Source organism: Molothrus ater, chromosome 18 (genome assembly GCF_012460135.2).
Source record: "Molothrus ater isolate BHLD 08-10-18 breed brown headed cowbird chromosome 18, BPBGC_Mater_1.1, whole genome shotgun sequence".
NCBI classification, from domain to species: Eukaryota; Metazoa; Chordata; class Aves; order Passeriformes; family Icteridae; genus Molothrus; species Molothrus ater.
The window spans coordinates 3,337,478-3,359,441 of record NC_050495.2 but is presented as its reverse complement, the minus strand read 5'-3'; the positions used below and the strand labels follow the sequence as shown (position 1 = coordinate 3,359,441).

Genomic DNA, 21,964 nt, shown 5'->3' with positions numbered 1-21,964 from the left:
CTGTTAAAATAATGGAATAGATCAGGTTTTGCTTCCTGTGGTCCTGCACTTTTGGATGTCAGAGCTGATAGGGAGTAGTTAAATAAGTGGAGCTCAAAGCTGGTTTTTTTTTGGGTTTTGTTGCCTTTTTTCCGAGTTTTCTTTCTTCTTTTATGCCTTTAAGCAATTCTGTTTTACCTCTGGCTGCAGAGTTCCCTTCAGCGAGCAGCCCAGGCTGCAGCTGCTGCCCTGCCCAAATCCCAGCCGTGGGAATTCCCGAGTACCTGGAGCCCTGGCAGGGTTCACCCCGTCCCCGCGGTGTCCCCGGCGTTGGCACGGCTGTTGCCGATCCCCAGCCCCGTGACCCCGCTGGAGTTGGGATTTTTCCGAGCTGTGAAGCCGCCTCTCTCCCCCGGTTTTCCCTCGCCTCTCCGGTTCCCATGGTAACGATGCTCTCTGTGTGCTCGCAGCGAGGCGCTCAAGCTGGCAGCGGCTCACAAGTCCCAGCAGCTCGAGGCTCTGCAGGAGGAGAACGTGAAACTGGCCGAGGAGCTGGGCAGGAGCAGGGACGAGGTCTCGAGCCACCACCACAAGGTAGAGCGGCCGCCGCGGGCGGGGGGAGCCCGGCTGGAAAGGAGCTGAGGTGCTGGGAGTGTTCAGGAATAAATGTGGAAGCCACCTGCACGGGGAGGTTGGAAGTGCAGGCTGACAGAAGGTTACATAACCCGGGAAGGGTGCTTGGGAAGGCTTGGGAATGAGCAGAAATGAAACGTGCTTTAGCCAAGTGTATTAACAGAGAGTTGCTATTTCTGTCGGGAGTGATTTTGTTACACGACTGTGGAAATGTCCATCCACCACCACTAAGGAAATGTAGTTCTTTAATTCTTATTCCTGCTCTCCCCACTGAAAACAAAGAGGATTTAGGATGCATTTCAGAATACTGTGTAAAACTGGTTGGTTGGACTTGTGTCTGCTCAAACTTCACACAGTGCTGCAGCCAGGCCGTGGGTCCAGGGAACAGAACCCCTGCAAGGGATTTTTCTGGTGGTACTTAATTCTTTTTACTTTTTACTGTTACATCTGAACACGTTGTTGGAATCCTAAAATATGGGCAAGTTACTCAGCTTGTGTCAGTGGTACTTGCCAAAAGATAAAACAGATTTACAGCCCCTAATGTGGAGGGTTTAGTTCTTGTGAAGCAGTTCCAGTGACAGGCACGCTGTGAAGGAATCTGTGGAAGATTGCATCCAAAAGATCCAAAAGCAGGGATGTCAGAGACTGAGGTTTGTGTCCTGCCTTTCTGAGAGAGCTCCTGTGCAGGGAGGGGATCCTGTTCCCCGTGACAGGGCACAGACTCTTCCACCCTGCAACAGGCTCAATATTTTTAAAGCCAAGAGCTGATTTTTCCCCAAGGATCCTGTTTGGAAGTCCTGAGGATGGGTGACTGCATCCCTGGCTAGTTTGTAAATCCCTTTAGCTGCTGGCAGGAGTAATGCTCAGGCTCCTTGGTCCTCAGGAGCCTTTGGAGGTGAGGAGCAGAGTCCCAGACGTGTGGGCTCAGCACTGACTCATTCCCCATCTGAGGAGCACGGTGGGGAGGGCACATCCCAAACAGCCAGTGGGAGCTGCTCCCCACTCCCACAGGCTTTCCTAAATTATTTCAGAGTCCTTGAGGCAACCTGTTATTTTCAGGGAGAGTTGTAACTCCAGAAGGGTTGGGCAGCATTGGTCAAATCTTCCTGCATTTTGTCACCCGGAGTGGCCCCGAGGGAGGGGACCCTGAGCCATGGGCTGGCTGTGTCCCTGCGCTCCCTCTGTGACCTCCCCTGTTTGCAGCTGCCCTCGGGGAGGATTCCTGCTGTGTGCACCCTGCTGGCTGTGGGTCTGTCAGCAGGGATCCCTGTCCCTGCCAGGACACACAGCTGTAGTGTGGGAATGGGGGATGCACAGGGATGCATCCAGCACCTCACAAACTGGAATTGTCTCAGCTCAGCCTGTTCTGCCCATGAGGAGATGGCTCCAAGAGCAAGGGCCTGGAGGAGCTGCTGGAGCTTGGCTGCACAGCCCGTTTGCCTTCTCCAGCCCTTTGTGTTGCACTGTGTCCCCTTCTGGAACAGGGGATCTGAAGCTGGGGAATGTGGGAACGCTGCCTGTTGCAGTTCCCAAACGTTGCATTTGGGCTCTGAGATCTGGTGAACAGCTCAGCCTCCCAAAATCCTGGGAGAGGCCTTTGGTATCCAACACCTCCCCTCTGCTGTCACACCATGCTCAGTGGCCACAGGCTTTGGGCTCCCTGGGTTCAGCAAAAATGTCACCACAAAGATTCCTCCAGGAGATTTTGGAGTGTCCATGGTGGCAGTGAAGGGTTTCCCACAGCAATCTGGGCAGTGGGGAGGAAAGCAGAGCACAGCAGAGCTGTGCAGGCTGCAGGGTCTGTGCAGGTACCTGTGAAATGCATCAGGAAGGGCACACACAGGATTGGGAATTTTGAGCTGTTGCTGTGGTAACCACATAAATTCTAACAAGTGTGTTGTCAACTGGGTTAGACAATCTGTGGCTGCTTGTGACACACTTTGCAAGTTTAATGAATTCTGTGTCATGAATGATTTATCTGGACATCTAAAGGTTAAAGTGTCTCATGCCAAAGATGCTGCTGGAGCTTATCTGTATTGATCCATTAATAATTAGCTGATTGTAATTAGTTAAAGAGTCACATTCAGATAGATACTGAGCTCGGGCAACTTTGCTGGCCTCAGATTATTTGTTGTGGCATTTTGGGAGCCTCAGACCTGCTCAGGCATTTGGACTTCATTGGAGAAGGTGTAAAAATACCCAGCAGCTCACCTGGCCCATCTTTTATTAACAGTGTGCAAGGTCTGCTCTGAGGGTGCTGAGTGTGACTGTAGAGAAATGCCAGTGCTGGCAGAGGACAAGGAATCCAAAAAGCCAGCAGGGAAGTGTGATGGGCAGGAGAGGAGTGCCCTCACTCAGGAAATCTGCTGGAGGAGAGGGCCTGGAACCCAGGGGTCAGACTGGGGCTCTGGAGAAGCTGCAGCTCCCTGGAGTCCCATTTCTCAGACTTGTCATATTTGTCCCTTTCTTTCAGCAGCCTGTACAGATGTCAGGAGTTCACACAGGCTGCCTCTGGGCAGGGAACCAGACAGAAACTGGGAATCAGGGGCTGCTCTGGTGCTGCTGGTGGAACTGGGTTTTGACTGAGTTTGACCTGCAGGAAAAACTGGGCCATACCCCCAATAGTGCCTTGATGCTCTGCTCTCCCACAGTGGGCACTTGCCTTGAGAGACACATCTTGATTTGCTTTAAGAATTATTTTTAGAAAACTCTCTACACCCTTCTAGTATCTATTTTTTGTATCAATAAAGTTGTGTGATTAATCCTGGTTAATCCCAGACCTGGAGGCTTTAGCAGCACTGCAGCACAGGGAAGGAGAAGGTAACTTGTCAGGAAATGTGGAGGAGATGGCTGCTCTCAGGGAGCTGCATTTAGCTGAGAGCTGGGGGCTGGCAGACACCCTGCCTGCTCAAGGAAACGTGTTTAACACCTTCTGTGCTGAACCTCAGGATCTGCAAATGCTGAAAGAATTCCCTGTGTCAGGGACAGGAGCTGTTGTCAGGGCTCTGGGGTTGCCATTATAAATGTATGTGTTGCTGACCTTGAGGATGAACCCTGGCAGTTGTGAAATCCCCCTGGAGCCTGTGCTCAGGGAGTGCTGGTACAGACAGTTCTCAGAGCAGTAATTGCTGGCTTTGGCCTTTGAATAAGAAGGAAGGAGGAGTTGGTGAAAAATAATTAATTTGCCTGAAAAAGACTTATTTTCTAAACCATTCCAGAAGATCACTTGCCCCAGTGTTTCTGTGTTGGGCCTTTCTGTTGCTTTGCATTTCCTAGCCCAGTTTAGACCCAAGAACCAACAGCAATAATTTCAGCTGAAGGCTTTGCAGGTTTTAAGAGTGGCCTCACTGAGTTGCAGGTTCAGGATGTGGTAACAAACACCAGGCAGCAGCTTTGGGATCAATAATTCATCTCTGAGTAACAGAGGGGCAGTAACAAATCCGGGGCAGTGGTGCAATGATCAGCACAGCACACGCAGCAATTCCCCAGGGCTGGGCTGGAAGCCATGGCCAGGGACACAGAGGGTTCTTGGGGGGGCCTGGGAATGTCCTTTAGCACTGGTCTCACCTCTGCTGTGTGCACAGGACATGGAAATGCTCACAAAGCACCTCCAGGCCCTCACCAGCTGAGGTTTGGTCACTGAGCAGTTTGTGTTTGGGTGCAGGTGCTGTGCCAGTAGAAAATCTGCTGCTTTGAGGACCTGGGGGCTCTGCAGCCTCTCCCACGTCTCTTTTATGATAATGATGCTCTGATATATCACACCAAGGAAACAATCTGTGGTGTATTAACTGGAGTCTGTCTGTACTTGTGTTTTAGCTGGAAGAGGAGAGATCAGTACTCAATAACCAGTTATTAGAGATGAAAAAGAGGTAAGTTGTTCCTGCTGATGTGTGTTTAACCCCACAGTCCTAGAGAAATGGAACACAGAAACACTGCCAAGAGCTGTTCTTTTCTGTTGTGTCATGGTTAAAAATGCTGAGTTGTTGCACTCTTTGGATTAGAGATGGAAGCATCCACATTTGCTTTAGTTCCACACCTCCCACATTGTGGTAATTCTTATTTGCAGTGACCAGTTTAATGTTTGGTTTTAGTGTGCTCTGGAATGTTGGATTGTCCCTCAGTCTGATAAAATGTGTGTGCACAGATCTGACCTGGTGAGCTCCTGACAAATAATGGACAATACAGTGAAGCTGAGGGGGGTTATCAGAGGGAAAGGGAAAAGGAAGGAAAAGTTACTGAGCACTTGCTGCTCTCATGGTTTCAGGCTGTGGGTTCCTTGTGGGTTATTGCAGTTCATTCAGCACTGCTGCTCAATGCCAGGACATTTGTCCTGGGTGTCTGGGGCATCCCTTTGTAAACTGCTGTTCAGGGAAAGGCCCCAGGTCACCAGTGTGAGTGTCTGCAGCGTGTGCTTGGGAAGCTGATTGGCCCCTGTGCCTGGAGGGAGATGGGGCTTTCCAAAAGCAGTTCCATAAATCCTTAGAGAACAACACAGCTCCCCAGGACACCTCAGCTGTTCCAGGAAAAACAAACCAACCCTGCTGAATTTCCTGGATTTATAATGGCCACAACAAGGAACAGTGAGTGGCTTTTGGGTGTTTATGCACATCCTTGGCCACTCAGTATTATCACTGTTCCCCTGCTCGTCATTCCCTGACACTCTGTTCTCTGGGGGGTGGTTCCAAAGGCCAGCAGGCACATGGGGTGTTCCCCAGGGAATGTCAGAGCTGGATCAGCTGAACCTCCAGCTTTAGGCAGCCCCATGAGCTGCATCACCAGCCTGTTACTGAACGTGTTTGAGAATGTTTTCAGTGGTGTAACTCCTGGAAGTCACTTGAGGAGAGGAAGGAGGGAGTGGGCACCAAGTCATTCAGTACTTTCAGCTGTTCTGTTTCACAGAGAACATTTTCAAAGACAAACTCTTTGTAAGTTCTGCAGAGGAACGTGTGGCTCTGATCTTCCTTCTCCTGTTTGACTCTGGGTGAGCTGCCTGAAATAATTCAGACAGTAATTAAATCAGTGAAGTGAATTTTACCTTGACTTTACCTTCAGTTGGTTACACTGAGGTGCCCCAGTCTGTGACTGGTTTAATGACATTGCTCAGCAGTGTTGAATAAACTGCAATAGAAGAGAAAATGAGCAACAGGAAGAGCCTGGCTGAGGCAAACTGCAGGCACTGGGGCTCAGAACGTGTCAACATGTGGCATCAGTGCTAATGAAAAAGGTTTGGCTGAATAAAGAGCTAATTAAGTAAAAATAATGAGAAAAGTCTCTGAATTCCCAAAATCCACAGAATTTGGTGATGGGAAGATGATAATTTCCTCCTTTTGCCTTAAGAATTCGAGCTGCTGAACAAGAGCCATCTTTGTGTTTCAATTAGGTCAAATCTCTAGGGGTGGTTTTCTCACCTTCCTTCCACCCCCAGGAATTCTCTCCCTCAGTTTTGGCACCCCCTGTGTGCAGTGCTCCAGCTGGGAGTGCCAGCAGTTTGGTGTGGATGGTGCTGGGGGCTCTGTGTGGCTCAGCTCTGGGGTTCAGTGTGGGTTGCTGTCTGACTGTCTTTGAGCTTCGCTGTTTATGGATACTCATCTCATTCCTCTCTCTTCCCTTTCCTGCCCTTGCTTCCCTTGCTATATCTGTGTGTCTTTAATGGTAAGACTCAAGAAAGTCTATCCACGTTACAATAAATAATTTTTTTTTTTTTTTAGTAAAGTTGTTGTACATATTTTGGCTGCCTTTGTCCCTTGGTGTCTTGCTTTTGTTTTGTAAAACACTCAGCTCTCTCTCTCTCTCTCTATATATATATATATAAAATAAAAAAAAGGTCTATATATTTTTTACCAAAACAGAAAAGGCCCTTGGTGCAAATATTGTTCTTCCTTAAAGTATTTTGCATTTGTACTCCATGTTTCTAACATGTGGTTCTTGTTATCTTGCATTTTTAAAGCTTACCCAGTAGCACTTTAAGGTATTTGCTTCATTCTTAGAATTTCTTATTTTTGTAGTAAGGGAAGAATCTGGGTGATTTTTTTTCCTAATGCTAAATCAAAAAAAAACCCTTTCTCCCACACCTTCCACACACTGTTCAAAATATGGTTTAAGCTTCTCAAGAAAGTGAAGCTTTAAAATGGCATTTAAATTAAAAAGTAATTTTTATTGTTTTGATTTCCCCCCTGCTGGTAAGCAGATGTTTTGAACTTGAATTGGCAGGAAAAGAGTTTAAGTTCACTAAATCAATTTTTTTTTCAATAAAATAGTTTCCACAAGATTTTCCTTGCAAGCTCCCCCAGTGCAGTTATTTCCCATTCCCTGTGTGTGACTCCACACAGGCTCTGCCTGGAAGTGACCTGGGAGTGATCCACACTTGGGGCTCAGCACCTTCCTTGGTTGGAGCTCCTCCAGGTCCAGCATCTTTGGGTCCCCCACTGGAGCAGCTCCTGGAGAGACTGTCCAGGGAAAGAAAACCCAAAGCTCCAGCACAGGGACCTTCTTCCCCTCCTGTTTTCTCTCCTCTTTTCTTCTCTCCTTTCTCTCCCCTTGTGTTTTAGCATTCGAGGCTCCTGTACTGAGTCTGTAAATATTTTATTTCTATCCTTACACCCTGTTTGCCTTTTTCAACCACCTCAGCGTTGTGCTGGTTGAAGCCGAGCCCAACAAATGGCAAATTCACCACATTTGTGCCAAAAGCATCTGTTTGGTCCTGATCTCTCCATGAAGATCTGACCAAGTGGAAACATTGGCTGAATCACAAGCTCTTGAGCATGGGCTGAGTCACTGGGGTTCCATCTGCCCTTCCCCAGCCGCATGCGCAGCTCGGGAACGCTCGGGAGAACTCGGGTGCAGCAGAGCTCGTGAGCAGCAACTTCCAGATGTGATTCCCAGATGTCCTCAGGGCTTTCTCCCCAGCAGATCCTGGATTTGCAGCTCTGCTCTGTCAGCAGCACCCATGCACTGGTGGCACATCCTTCCCACAGCACCTGTGATCCATGGACAGAGCACTGAGCACCCCAGGGAGGCAGAGCCTGGGGAGCCCTGCAGGAGGACACCGAGGTGGCTGTGGAGCTCTTGAGTGCTCGGCTGGCTCAGGGCTGGCCAGGGAACCTTTCCATGCCTGTGCCCTTTTGGGTTTTATTAACACTGTAACTTGTATTTGAAGGCAAGATCACACAAGATCACAAGTCTGCAAGTTGTTGTGTTTCCACTTCTGTTGATTCTCTCATTGTAAAAATGTACCAAACCCAAATCAAATTTTGGTTCTTGTTTGGTAGCTGCCTCAGCTTTTCTAAACCCCAGATTCTCCACTTGCTGCTTCCATTCCTGAGTACAATCTGAACAATGAAAGAAGTGCATTGATTGTGCTCTCATTGTTGAGTTGCTCTCGAGCGGGTGAGATTTCCTGTGTTTCATGGTCTGGGTATCATGGCTCTCACTAACTGTAGATACCACAGAGATGGAAACTTTGCCATTTTTGCTCGATAGCTGTCCCCTGAGCCTCCTCCCACATGGATGGGCTCTGCTCCTGATCCCCCAGCAGTGCTGGGGAGTGTAGAGCAGTTCAGAGTCCCTGCAGGAGCTCAGAGCTGAGAGCAGCGCTGCTGCCTGCACTGAAGAGCCAGCTCCTCTTGGAGGAGAGTTAATGGTTTGAAGTCACTTCTTAGTTGTTTTCTTTTTTAACCAAAATCTTTCAGCTTGTAAGGAAATTTGTAGCAATGCTCCTCCCATCAGAGGACAGTTACTCACTGTGTGTGTTCTGTGACCTGTCAGGAAGATCACCAGTGTGAGGGTGTCACAGCAGTGGTGCCTTAAGGCAGGAGCCTTTTATCTCTGTTAGATCCATGGAAAATGTTGGGAAAACTGGATATATGTACACAGGAGAGAGTTGTGCCTGCTTTGGAGGATTTCTTTTTAACGCTTCTCCCATGAAGTAAAACAAATCCCATGTGGTTTCTCCATGTGCAGGAAATGATGATGTCACTGAAATTAGTGAGGACCAGCTGATATTTCCAGCCTCATCCATGCTTTGCATGACAACTTGTACAATGAGCTTTGCATGCCTGTTTTGTTGCTTGTTAGTAATTTTCAAGAAGTAACAAAACTCTCAAGTTAGGTTTTGTGGAACATTGTGCAACATGTTTGTTTATCCTGTATCTCCCCAGTCTGTTAACTTGCTCCTTTAAATTCAAATGGATACGGTGCTATGCAGATTCTGGCATGTACTACCTAGGTAAAGTTTTTGCTTTGTTTCCACAGTTGTAACACCTGAAATGCCTGTACATATATAAAACTTTAGTCAAGTAGTAAATTGTAATTTGTTTTTTAAGAACCATTTCTTACAGTAGTTTAATACTTGAAATTAAATGAAATTACTTTAGGCCACCACAGTTACCCATTCATTAGATGACTTGTGGCTTTACTTGGTTTTCTTTTAGAGAATCGACTTTAAAAAAAGAAATTGATGAAGAGAGAGCATCTTTACAGAAATCCATCAATGTCACTAGTGCCTTGATCACACAAAAAGATGAGGAACTGGAAAAACTCAGGCATGAGGTAAACGAGGAATGGATGATTCCTAATTTCAGTTAAGTTGCGGCCAGAGGCTTTGTGTGCTGGCTGATAATTTTTCTTTCACGTGGCATAGTTAAACCTTGGCATCTTCAGCTGCCTGTGCTGAGCCAGGTGACTCCTGGCAGGTGCTTTTTGTGGCTGTTCAGCCCTTGCTTTAGGGGCCCTGGCCTTGGTGCTCTGGCTTGGTGCTGGAAGGTCCAAGTGTTGTCAAACAACTCTTCCAGATCACGGTGCTCCGCGGAGAAAACGCTTCTGCAAAAACGCTGCAGTCAGTGGTGAAGTCACTGGAGTCTGACAAAATGAAACTTGAGGAAAAGGTGAAGAACTTGGAGCAGAAACTCAAGGAAAGCAACGAGCAGCCTTTGACTGTAATGAGCCCCTCAGGTAAAGCGAGAGCCACCCCAGTGGCTGTGCCCTCAGAGCCTGTGACATTATTTCTGACTGAGCCATGGTCACATTGTACCTTCTCTGGTGTTTTCCTTTAAAGGTGACGCTGCTACTCTGCTTCAGGAGGAAATTGCAAGAGAGAAGCAGGTATTGGATGTGCACATGAGCATGCTGAACCAGCAGTGGGGCTGTAGGAGAGGGGGTTATTCCAAAGGCAGTCCTTACTGGGCTTTAATGGGCAGATTTATCTTGTAGCTCCTCAGCTTCCAAAGGAAAATGTCAGTGACAGTAAATACTAAATCAAGTGATGAGTGATACTGGAGAAACAAGGGATTGTGAGGAACAAACAGGAAATGAGGGTGGCAAGTTGTGCCCTGCAGCCCAGCAGAGCACTCACTGCTCCTTGGCATTCCCAAAGGTTTCTTGGATGTGCCTGAGGAAAAGCTGTGGCCCAGCTGAAGCTGGTGCTTGCCAGCTTGGAGAAATGGGCTCCTGGGTACCTCTAAGCTCTGCAGTTCTTCCTAACTGCAGAACTGGACTCAGAACAAGGGTTGGCAGCAATGGAGAAGGAAGGTGCTCAGCTGGCACAGGAAGATGGGATTGGAGTAGGACAGTCACGGTGACCTCAGGGGCCTGTGCCAAGAAATGCCTGGAAAATACGGTTGGAATAGAATCACCTGCTGCTTATGCTAAAGCCTTTGTTACATCATGAATGTCAGGCACAGTGATTAAAAAATGTCCTTCCCAGTTGTGCAGCCACCAGAGCTGTCATGAATATACACTAACCACCAATCTTTCTCTGGTTTTCTGCTTCCCTGGATTCACCTGCTGATGGCAACCCTTCCTTCCGCCAGGGCGAGGTTGGTCCCACTTCTTCCCTCCCCTGTTAATTTCCCAAGTGTTCCTTGGTCACATGGGGGAGGTGCCATCCCCCTGCCCCTCTGACTGTCCTTGTCCTTGGCTCTCCTAGATCGACTTCCTGAATTCAGTGATAGTGGATCTTCAAAGGAGAAATGAAGAATTGAACTTGAAGATACAAAGAATGTGTGAAGCAGCCCTCAATGGCAACGAAGAGGAGATAAATAACTATGACAGGTACAAATCCTAAAGGAAACCTTGGCTCTTGTTTTGGGAACTGTTGGTGGAGCTGCTTGGCAGCTGCACAATGCTCCAGCCTGATCTCAGCTGTCAGGAGGGACAGACAGAGCTTTCCCTGAGTTCAGTGTTGAATCCAGGGTTCTCTTTACACTGTGGTGTAACTGGGGGTGCAGGTGGTGCTCTGTAGTTACCAGTCCCAAACACTGATGTATGGTGACATGTCTGTTGTATGACTTGGTGAATCTGGCCCTTTCCAAGTGCAGAAGAATCTTTGGTCCCACGAGGCTTTAGCTGTGTTGGGATGGGAAAAACCAATCCAGATAAATACAACTAAAACCTATTTGATGTATCATAACTTCAGCTCTCTTAAGGGAAAAGAGAAACTCTTTTACATGTGTTTCTTTTAAATGTCTCCGTGCAAATACTTGCACAAACAGCATCTTGTTCAGTAAATATTAGAGTGTAGGGGATGGTGGGGGCACTGCAGGGTGGTGGAGAAGGGTTTGTATCCTATTTTTGGAGGAGCTCTGTGGCGTTTCCTGAGTCTCAGTAAGCACGAGCTCCTGTGTGACTGGTGCTGCTCTTGCAGTGAGGAGGAGAGCCTGTCCAAGAAGAAGCCGCGTCTCTTCTGCGACATCTGCGGCTGCTTCGACCTGCACGACACCGAGGACTGCCCGACGCAGGCGCAGGCGCTGGAGGAGCCGCCGCACTCGGCGCACCACGGCAGCCGGCGGGAGGAGCGGCCCTACTGCGACACCTGCGAGGTGTTCGGCCACTGGACGGCCGACTGCAACGACGACGAGACCTTCTGAGGGGGGACAGCGCCCCCGAGCTCCGCACCACCAGCAGCCGCCCGTGCTGAATGTCAGGACAAGGGACAGTGACCCCGCTCCCCTGCCCGCCCGCTCCGGAGTCCCTACAAGCATAAATATTTTGATCTTCCACTAATAAATACCCCCTGTCCCTTTTTAACAAACTTCAGTGAAAGATAAATAAATGATTTAACAAGTGACTTTATGCTGTTTCTTCCCAGGTTCTGGGTTTGTCCTGCCCTTAACAGGAAACGCCCCTGTGCTGTTGGATCTATTGGTGGGAAAACATGTATAGGAACGAAGCACTAGAGTTATATTAAAGCTTATTTAAATACCTTAAAAATATGCTGTTAATTTTCATATTTGCACTAAACCATTTTAAGGCTGAATTTGTACATTTAGATTTTTAAGCTTTTTTTTGACACTGGACTGAGTTGAGAAATATTTCATCTTTATTTTCATTTACTCCTTTGATTGCGATGTCGCTCGGTGCCGTGAGCTCTGGGTTGTGGTTTGGTGTGAAACGTGGAAGTGACGCAGGTAAGGAGCTGCTGGGGGTTTTGGAAACCTGTATGCTGTGCACACCTGTGCACACCTGGAACAGTTTGTGGGCCATCCCTGTTTTGCATTCTTTCAGCTTCTATATAGTGAGTGTGGTGTGTGTGTATATATGCATATATATAATAAAGTTATATTTTGGAAAAAAAAAAAAAAGTGTTTTCTTTTCTGCATTTTCATTCAGAGTGTGAAGGGTTCTGCATTGGGACAGATGTGCCCAAGGGCTGCACTGGAAATCACAGAATCTATCAACTGGGAAGAGACCAAATCTGTGATTCAACACTACCTTGTCAACATGCCCAGGGTACTACTGAGTGCCACATCCAATCCTCATTTAATTATCTCCAGGGACAGGGACTCCACTGCCTCCCTGGGCAATATTTAATCACTCTTGCAGTGAAGATTCCTCCTGATGTCCAACCTGAACCCCTTCTGGTGCAGCTTTAGGCCAGTCCCTGCCCCTGTTCCCTGCGAGCAGAGCCCGACCCCCCCACCTGTTCCCTCCTGTCAGGAGTTGTGTGGAGCCAAGGGGCCCCCTGAGCCTCCTTTTCTCCAGGCTGAGCCCCTTCCCAGCTCCCTCAGCCTCTCCTGGGGCTCCAGCCCCTTCCCAGCTCCGTTTCCTGCCCTGGACACGCTCCAGCCCCTCACTGTGCTGCACACGGGGCTCCAGGTGTGGCCTCAGCAGTGCCCAGTGCAGGGGGGAAGCAGTTCCCTGGTGCGGCCGGTCACAGTCCCGGGTGCAGCCCGGTGCCAGCGGCCACACACATGATCACACATGACACACACATGCTCACGCATGACCACGGTCACACATGACACACACATGCTCACGCATGACACACACATGGTCACACATGACACATACATGGCCACACATGACACACACATGATCACACATGACACACACATGGTCACACATGACGCATGACCGTTCCCGGCCGTGGCCCTGCCGCTCGCGGCCCCGCCCCGCGCTCTGTGCGGCTGCGCGGCCCCGCCCCGCGGTCACGCGCGGTGGGGCGGCCATGGCGGCGCACCTGAGCTCGGGCCGGGTGAACCTGACGGCGCTGCGCGAGGCGGGGCGGCGCGAGCTGCGCGAGTTCCTGGACAAGTGCGCGGGCTCCAAGGTGGGCACGGCGGGGCCGGGGATCGGCGGGGCCGGGGGGTCCCGTGTGTGGCGGGGCCGCTCTGATCCCGCCGTCCCTTCCCGCAGGCCATCGTGTGGGACGAGTACCTGACCGGCCCCTTCGGGCTCATCGCGCAGTACTCGCTGCTCAAGGTAAGCGCCGCGGGGGCCGGGGGCAGGCGGCCGGGCCCCGGCGCTCCCGCACTCGGCTGACGGCCGTGCTTCCGCGCAGGAGCATGAGGTGGAGAAGATGTTCACGCTCAAGCCGGGCCGGCTGCCCCCGGCCGACGTCAAGAACATCATCTTCTTCGTCAGGCCCAAGCTGGAGCTGATGGACATCATCACGGACAATGTGCTCAGGTACCGCGGGCAGGGCAGGGCAGGGCAGGGCGGCCGTGAGGAGGGGACAGGCGTGGCCCGAGTCACCGTGTGCTTTGTTACACCTGTGCAGAGAACGAGAGCGATGTGCAGACACCAAACCGCAGCACAGCCACTCTGCGGCTTAAGTGGGCAGGGGGGCTTCACCTTGGCTGGGATGCAGAGGGCGCGTTCCTCCCTGCGAGGACGTACACTCCTTCTAATTAGCTGGAATGAGCCATGCTTGGATTGCTGTGCCTTTTGGGAGCTGCGGGACAGCCACATCCCCCTGCCCTGGTGTCAAGAGCTGTGGCTGCACAGGGTTGAACACTGACACATCCAGGAGTCAGCAATGGCCCGGTGCAGCGTTCCTGTTTTGTGTGACTCCAGTGCCCCCTGCCCGTGCTCTGTGCTGCTCCGTGTGCAGCGAGTGACCGAGTGCTCTGCTCCTGCAGGGAAGACAGAGGCCGCTCTCCGCAGAGGGATTTCCACATCCTGTTCGTGCCGCGCCGCAGCCTCCTGTGCGAGCAGTGGCTGAAGGAGCAGGGCGTGCTGGGCTCCTTCATCCACCGCGAGCAGTACAGCCTGGACCTGATCCCCTTCGACGGGGACCTGCTCTCCATGGAGTCCGAGAGCGCCTTCAAGGTGCGCGCTCACCTCCTCCTCGAGGGAAAGCAGATTGTGGTTTTGTGCTGGATGTTGGTGCTGGTGCAGCAGCTCCCAGAGGGTTTGTGAGTGACCTGCACAGCAAGGAAAGGCTTTGCAGAGCAAACCTGGCTTGATCCTGAAGCCTGAACTTCCCTGTGTGTTTTCACACTAAATGCTGAAGGAACTGTCACTACACCGAGCTGCACCCCAGTTCCTGCAGCTTCAGCTGCCGGTGTTACTGTCACAAATGGAGCATTCCTGAGGATTGAAGCGCTCAGTTGTCACAAGGAGCCAGCACAGTTTGTGTTCCTGCACAGCCAGGGAGCTGTGTGATGGTTCTCACTGCACTGAGCATTAACAGCTGTCACATCCCAGCTGCATGTCCTGCATTCCCAGAGTGTTGCATCCAAGGACAGGACAGTTTGGCAGTTTCTTGGCCCTCTCTGTCCTATGTGTATCCCTATGTGGCAGGGCTTGCAGCTGTAATGAGGTGTTGGGTGCTCTGATTGGCCTAATTAGCAGGAGAAGGTCCTTCCAGTCACTTTCTTCTACTCCATCAAACTGGATTTGTGTCTGGAGTTCAAAAATAGTAGAGTCTAGTGATCAAAAAAATGATTTGATGTAATGACAGCACAGGTAATAAGGTCCATATATGTAAACAGCCATAGTTTGTCCCCCAGCCTTGTGTCTCCTCTGAACTGTTCATATGGGCCCTGCTCTGCTGTGGAAGCATCTGTATTGGATTGACATCTCCCATCAGAATCCCTCTTGTTCTTTAGGAATGTTACCTGGAGAGTGACCAGACCAGTCTGTACCATGCAGCAAAGGGGCTGATGACCCTGCAGGCTCTCTACGGAACCATCCCACAGATTTTTGGGAAGGGCGATTGTGCTCGGGTGAGGCTGAACAAATGCATCTTGTTCTTTGAAACTGCCTTAAGGATTCTTTGGTTAAATGCACCTCTGGGTTTTTTTTAATCCAGCCATGACACACACACATCCTTTCTGCTTCTCTCTGATTACCCATTGTTTAATTGGTATTTTTTGTGGTGAGGGAGCAGCTTGAGGTGAATGCAGTGCTTTGGCCGTTGTTGTCTTGCTGAGCTGCAGAGAGCAGCAGAGAAGGACTTGTGTTTTCTCAGTGTCTCCTGCCCCATCCATCAGCCACTCTGTACCTCCTGCGCCCCCTTCCTTTACCTGCATGTGCCTGCAGGGCCCAGAGGTCACATCCATCTGCTCTGGCCTGCACTCTAACCAGAGCAATGTGACTTCCTTGCAGCACGTGGCCAACATGATGATCAGGATGAAGCGGGAGTTCCCTGGGAGCCAGAATTCCATATTTCCTGTCTTTGATACCCTCCTGCTGCTGGACCGCAACGTGGACCTGCTGACGCCGCTGGCCACGCAGCTGACGTACGAGGGGCTGATCGATGAGATCTATGGCATCCAGAACAGTGAGTCCTGTGGGGAAGGAGCGGCTGGCCCGTGTCCTGGGGCAGGCTGCAGTGTCTTGGGTGGGTTTGTGCTTCACTAAATGTGATGTGGGAGCAGCTCAGCTGAAATCAGTGTGGGGGTTGTTCAGTCCCAAGCTGGAGCCCATCAGGATCCACTCTGGCTCTTTTTGCTTGGGTAGGGGAGCCAAGTACAGTCCATGGTTACTGAAAGGCACCTTTTGGCTGTTGGCTGGGTGCAGGCACAGTGACAGAACAGGGAGTGTGTGAGTGGGAATGTTAAGTGTGCCTTCAGCATCCATCCTGCCTGGATCACGTGCCACACTGAGGGGACAGGGACAGTTTGTGAAATGCCATTTTCAGAATGCTGTCCTGCTCCTCAGGGGGTAAGAAAACTCCAGGGAGGCATTTATGGGCTGTAATCCCTCCTGCTGGAATGGACTGGCTGCTGGGCTGCCTCCGAGCCTCACTGAAAGCAGGGCAGCTGGCACTTGGGTTCTGATGTTTGTGTAGGTCCCTGGCTGAGTGCAGGCAGACTCTCCTGCATTAACACACAGGCACTGAGTGGTTTGAGTGTTAATATTGCTTTGCTCCTCAGAGCTCTTTCCAGCTCAGCCTGCTGATCTTAACTTCTGCTGATGAAGTTCCAGTCCTTACAAGGGTTATTTTCATTCGGTAGCTTATGTGAAACTCCCTCCTGAGAAGTTTGCCCCGAAGAAGCAGGGGGAGGGTGGGAAAGATCTCCCCACAGAACCCAAGAAGCTCCAGCTGAACTCTGCAGAAGAGCTTTATGCCGAAATCCGAGACAAGAACTTCAACGCTGTGGGGTCAGTGCTGAGCAAGAAAGCCAAGATCATTTCAGCAGCCTTTGAGGTGAGGCCTGTGTTCTACAGTGCATCAGATAATTGACAGTCTGTGTTCAGCAGGGCTGGGACTGGCAGCTCAAGCTGCTCCCACACAGTAATCCCCCATCCAGAGAAAAAACAGGAAGCTGTTCCAGTCTGTTCCCTGCCCTGGGGTGAGGTCAGCTCCACTTGGACTGTTCTGAGTAGATCAGGACACCTTTTAGTAAGCCTGTAGTAATGTGGTTCCTCATTTCTCCCCACACCTCTGTTCTGGTGCTTTCCCTCTGCTCAGAGCTTTCCTAATCAGCCTTGTGCTGTGTGAGCCCACAGATCCCCTAACAGGAATTGTTCTCTTCAGTCTGCAGGAGTCAGGTGCTGCTTCCCTCTGCAAGAAGCCAAAGGTGATTTTTAGTGTGCTGATCAATTCCAATTGGCTGCTCTTGTTACCTGTTCATTGAAAGGTGTTTTTCCCTTCAGGATGCAGACAAAAAGCTTTAAGCAATAAAACACCAGAATGTACTTTCACAGAGTATATGGCTGGCATCAGAACCAACAGAAATGTGCAAAAGTCAGTTGTCATGCAGGAGGTTTGAACTGTAAATTCATGCTTGTCACAGACAAATCTGGAGAGCTGTGTGGGGCATGTTTGTGGTTTTGTTGAAAACATCCTGTTGATGATTCATAAACTGAGATTCTATATCTTATTTTTCTGATCTCATGGGGACTCTCAAGAGAACTTGTTCACTCTTTGATTGTATTTCCTTGGTGGGGCTTTTTTTGGCTTAACCTCTGCCACATCTAAAATGAGGTGGTGGTACTTTAACTGAAATACTGAGTGCTCAGCCTCATTCCCCAGTGCAGCTCTGCTTCTGCACTATTAGTGCTGGAGGTGCTAAAGATGGATTGTTCATACTGCTTGTTAAAAAAGAGAATTCTAAGAAATTGTCAGCAGTAATAGGTGATAATGAAACAGCAGCATATTGGCAGCAGAGGACTTCTTCAGTCACAGGCTCCATCATGACTCTCCTGCCTGCACTTGCCCATTTAAATCCTTCACATATGAGTCAAATTATTACTATTTTTATTCCAAGTTGCAGCAAGAGGCAAGTAGCCCAAATGCAGTGCAGGCCTCTGGAGCTGAACTCTGCATGGTGCCTCAGCACATCCTGCCCCAAAACCTGGCATGTTGTTCCCACCAAGTAGAGTGAATGGCAGACCCTGCCAGGCCAATTCCTCTGCACCTTTCACTCCTGCTCCAAGGGGAGACGTTCCCCAGCTCTGACAGCATTGGCCTAGAGTTCCCTGTCAGGCAGCAAAGTAATTCCTCTTTGTGTGAAAAAGGCAGTTTGCCCTGGTAGGGAAATTGAGGAGCAGCTAGTGCTGGCTGGAGTCAGACAAATGTGGATAAAATTATTTACTACACTGGGATAATGGAAAATAACAGTCTAATGGTCCTGCTGTATTACGTGCTGCCTCTGCCCATGATCCAAGTGCTGTTACAGGTAATGCTGTGACTTCAGTGTAAGCATCTTTGTCTAAAAGGCTGCGGAGCTCTAACTCCCTGCAGGGAGTGCAGTAACAATTCTTCGTGATAAAATGATCTGTTTGGTGTTACTAACATGAAGAAGGCCTAACCCAAGTGATGGATTTCCTCAGGAAAGGCACCACGCCAAGACTGTTGGAGAGATTAAGCAGTTTGTGTCCCAGCTGCCTCACATGCAGGCGGCGAGGAGCTCGCTGGCCAACCACACCTCCATCGCAGAGCTCATCAAAGACATCACCAGTGAGTAGAATCCTTTACATCCAGCAGGATGCCAGATAACCTGGTGGACATCACTCAGCCTGGCAAAAACTGGCTTTGCACCATCCAGTGCATCTCTGCTGAAATGTTAATTGTAAAACATATGCTGTCAGTTGCTCTTGTATTGATTTTCATTCTTTTCCCAAAGCATCTGAAGATTTCTTTGATAATTTAACAGTGGAGCAAGAGTTCATGTCTGGAATAGACACAGACAAGGTAAGCAGATAATGGCAATTAGCCACTCTTACATCTTCAAAAAACTTTCTTTTTCCATTTGCTTTTTTCTGGTTTTTTGTTTCGTTTTGCTTTTTTTGAGAGGAAACATCTGATCTAGATGATGTCCAGTGAAATGGATCTCTGAGTTACCTCTCACTGCCTGTGCACAGCTGGGGTGCCTGACCTGTCCAGGGGCACCCCATGCTCTGAGGGATCAGTGGAACATAGAAGATGATTAATAAGAATTTTTCAGTGCAACATCTGGCTACTGAGTGAGGGATTGCTCTGGGGAGAGCCCAGGTGGAACCAGAGCTGGGTCACTTTTTCAGATGGTCCTGAGCTGCCTGGAGAGCAGCTGCTCCTCTTTCTTGCTGTTTTGGAGAACCACGCAAACCAGATCTTTATTTCCAGTCTGATGGGCACTTTAACAATTCTTTAAATAATCACTCATGTATTTTATTTCATAGGTTAACAATTATATTGAAGACTGCATAGCTCAGAAGCATCCATTAATCAAGATCTTGCGTCTCGTCTGCTTGCAATCCGTGTGCAATAGTGGGCTGAAGCAGAAGGTTCTGGACCATTACAAAAGAGAGATTCTCCAGGTTAGGCTCTAACATTTGGAGGAAGAAATTCCTGAGAAAATCCACATCAAATCTTCAGCTCTACACTTCAATTCTAGACAGACACATCTTACACCTGAATAATGTGCACAGAGGGAGCACTGGGTTTCTGTTTGGGCAGATACTTGGGAGGTGCTTTTGTGTGTTACAACATGTAGATACAGAGGTTTATATCACTTTTTACTAATATTATTTCAACACTCTAAATTGGATATACTCTACAGAGATCTTAACCAAAAAGCTTTTTTAAAACAAACATCTTTTTTAAACAAACATCTTTGCTGGTTTGTTTTTTTTTCCTGTTTTAGACACTGGTCATGGGTTATTGCCATAGTATTAAAGGTTATTTCTTCATATTACAGACTTATGGCTATGAACATATATTGACCTTAAACAACCTGGAAAAGGCTGGACTCCTGAAACCCCAGACAGGTGGCAGGAATAACTACCCAACAATCAGGAAAACGCTGCGCCTGTGGATGGACGATGTTAATGAGCAGGTAAATGGGCGCCTCAGCAGCACACGTTACCTCTAACTATAGAATTATATGCAGCAGGAAAACCTCCTTTTTTATTTAATGCTTCTGATTTCCTTGAGGCTGTTTTGCAGCATGAGGTAGCACTGACCTGCTGTCCCCTCCCTCTGTCTGTGTCCCCCAGAACCCCAATGACATCTCGTACGTGTACAGCGGCTATGCCCCGCTGAGCGTGCGCCTGGCGCAGCTGCTGGCCCGGCCGGGCTGGCGCAGCATCGAGGAGGTTCTGAAGATGCTGCCAGGGCCCCACTTCGAGGAGAGGCAGCAGCTCCCCACTGGCCTGCAGAAAAAGCGTAAGTTTGGGTTTGTTTTCCTGTGCTTTACAGGAAAATATGTCTGTCTGTCTGAGCAGGGAGTGAGGCAAACTGAAATCAGGGCAGGCAGAGTCCAGGTCTCTCTGTCATCCCCCTGTCCCACAGCAGTGTTAGATTGACCTAACTCTCCTTTGACAAATGGTTTAACTTCTCATCAGAGTACTAAAATAAACCCTAAACTTACACTGTGATGCTAATAAGTAATGTTATGTGCAAGAGGGTCAGCATCAGTCTCAAACAGAAACATCCTGGGAGCAGACTGTGGATTTCTATGTCCCAGCCTCTAATTCAGGTCATTTGAGTTTGACTGACAGTTGATGCAGGGGAGCTGTAAAAATCAAACCAAGCCAACCTGGACCTTTTTTGTGGAGCCACAGGTCAGCACGGTGAGAACAGAGTGACCCTGGTGTTCTTCCTGGGCGGGGTCACGTACGCAGAAATCGCCGCGCTGAGGTTCCTGTCGCAGATGGAGGATGGGGGCACAGAGTACATCATTGCCACTACAAAACTGATCAACGGCACAACCTGGATCAAATCCTTGATGGAGAAACTGGAGCCTGCCCCTTTCTAGGGTGTGTGGTGAGAGACAGTAAATGTGAGGGGCCCTGTGTGACACAGCTGGCACGGCTGCTCTGTTGGAGAAGCACGGCAGTGAAGGGAGCTCTCCTGGGACCAGCTCATGACCCTCATCCCTTCTGCACTTGTGTTCCAGCTGTCTGTGGAACTGCCAAGGAAACAAGCAGGGTTGGAAGGCATTAATGATAAACAGTGGGGAAGAGGGAGATCCCTGCTCATGGTCTGACCTGGCAGCCAAAGCCTGGGGCAGCAGGAATGGGCCCTGGTCCTTCTCTGTGGCAAATTGCTGCTTTTTTTCTTTCAGTTTAGCTTTGGTGGGAGATGTGATTTCTGCTTTTTACCCTGCTAAAGTGCTGAGGAGGCAGGATGTTCTCTATTCCTGACTTCATAGCAGTGTTCCCAGACTGTTTGTCTCTCTCTGGTGCCTGATCCATTCCATGGGTGCATTGGATGTGTCAGTCAGAGATCTGTACTCAGCTGTGCCTGTGATCCTCGAGCCTTTTCCTTCACTTGTCCCCTGAAGGGATCGCTGTGAGGTGACTCCTTTGTCCTGGGTACACCCACCTGACTCTGGAAAGCTCCTCCAGAGTATGAATGACATCAGTGTGTCCTGAGTTTATGGTTGAAGACACACAAACACTCCCTGTGTGGGGGCCAAAAATAGCAAGAGCAGGGACCCAGTAAACAGTGGGTTCTAAACAGACACTTTTTTCACCTCCTGTTCAGGTTATAAACTGTGGTGCTTGCTGTCACAAGCTGTTGTAGAGCTCAAACTTGTAAAATGGAATTTTCCACGGGCCTGGTGGCTGGGCCCTTTGTGCAAGAGGCAGCTCCTGGCTGCAGAGGGGAAGGCAGAGCAGGGCCTGTGGTGGTGCCTGGGCTGGGCACTGTCGGTGTCCTCACAGCCACTGGGGACTCTTCCACACTGCAGTTCACTCTTAAACACAACTAGAAAAAAAGCCCACTCCTCACCTTAAATCACTCTCTTAGCAAACATTACTGCCTCAGTTATCATGTATAATATGTCCCAATAAATCCCTCAATTTTCCAAGTTGTCACAGTTGTGACTGTGGGTTTTGATCTGTTTTATTTTCTAAGACTGAAGTCCACCAAGTCAGACCCTCCATGGAGCCCCTCTCTCTGTTTAACTCCAGCTGACTTATTAAATGACATTAAATAAAGATGTATTTAATCTTTGTTTGGAAGTGTTTGCACTCTCTCTTTCTCTAGAATACAAAAATAAAATAAAACTCTGCACTGTAGTAGCTGTGTCCATGTCTCCCTGTCCCAGGATAAATGGATAACTGAGTTACTTAAGTTGAAACTCTTTTTCTAACACCCAGGTGTTTTTTAACGAAGGCTCATATAAAATTTAATTTTGTTCTGCCACCTGTAATACTACATTAGAAGTGGAATTTCTGAACTTTTGAAGAAAAATACAAT

The 21,964-nt window shown here is 49.2% G+C and overlaps 2 protein-coding genes across 8 annotated transcripts in view; both read left to right on the top strand.

Annotated features, from left to right (window-relative positions):
* The window catches only part of CLIP1 (CAP-Gly domain containing linker protein 1), a 59,724-nt gene extending 48,050 nt beyond the window's left edge, over positions 1 to 11,674 (top strand). For 4 of the 7 annotated variants that reach the window (XR_008508678.1, XR_008508677.1, XR_008508680.1 and 1 more), the window contains 7 exons: positions 450 to 573; positions 4,429 to 4,481; positions 6,560 to 6,580; positions 9,042 to 9,159; positions 9,402 to 9,561; positions 9,665 to 10,424; positions 10,535 to 10,639. Coding sequence is in view for 1 of the 7 variants with exons in the window: in XM_036393126.2 (XP_036249019.1) it covers positions 450 to 573; positions 4,429 to 4,481; positions 9,042 to 9,159; positions 9,402 to 9,561; positions 9,665 to 9,711; positions 10,419 to 10,424; positions 10,535 to 10,659; positions 11,252 to 11,474 (856 nt within the window). In the remaining 6 variants the exon portion in view is untranslated. Of the gene's footprint in view, positions 1 to 449; positions 574 to 4,428; positions 4,482 to 6,559; positions 6,581 to 9,041; positions 9,160 to 9,401; positions 9,562 to 9,664; positions 10,425 to 10,534; positions 10,660 to 11,251 lie in introns of those variants that run through there. The other 3 variants (XR_008508681.1, XR_008508679.1, XM_036393126.2) reach the window with 2 other exon arrangements.
* A 1,367-nt stretch (positions 11,675 to 13,041) lies between these two features.
* VPS33A (VPS33A core subunit of CORVET and HOPS complexes) lies at positions 13,042 to 21,783 on the top strand. The gene is made up of 13 exons (XM_036393137.1): positions 13,042 to 13,156; positions 13,243 to 13,308; positions 13,388 to 13,515; positions 13,968 to 14,157; positions 14,940 to 15,056; positions 15,439 to 15,613; positions 16,290 to 16,483; positions 18,112 to 18,238; positions 18,405 to 18,472; positions 18,940 to 19,077; positions 19,458 to 19,595; positions 19,756 to 19,924; positions 20,323 to 21,783. The coding sequence occupies exons 1-13, from the start codon at positions 13,055 to 13,057 to the stop codon at positions 20,514 to 20,516; spliced, it is 1,806 nt and encodes a 601-aa protein (XP_036249030.1). The 5' UTR covers positions 13,042 to 13,054; the 3' UTR covers positions 20,517 to 21,783.
* The last annotated feature ends 181 nt before the right edge of the window (positions 21,784 to 21,964 follow it).

Excerpts from the sequence above, each read along its gene's own strand:
- VPS33A (XM_036393137.1), top strand. The coding sequence starts at position 13,055 with ATGGCGGCGCACCTGAGCTCGGGCCGGGTGAACCTGACGGCGCTGCGC. Across the intron at positions 13,157-13,242 it reads ACAAGTGCGCGGGCTCCAAG|GCCATCGTGTGGGACGAGTA; the intron begins GTGGGCACGGCG and ends CCCTTCCCGCAG. Across the intron at positions 18,239-18,404 it reads GCTCATCAAAGACATCACCA|CATCTGAAGATTTCTTTGAT; the intron begins GTGAGTAGAATC and ends CTTTTCCCAAAG.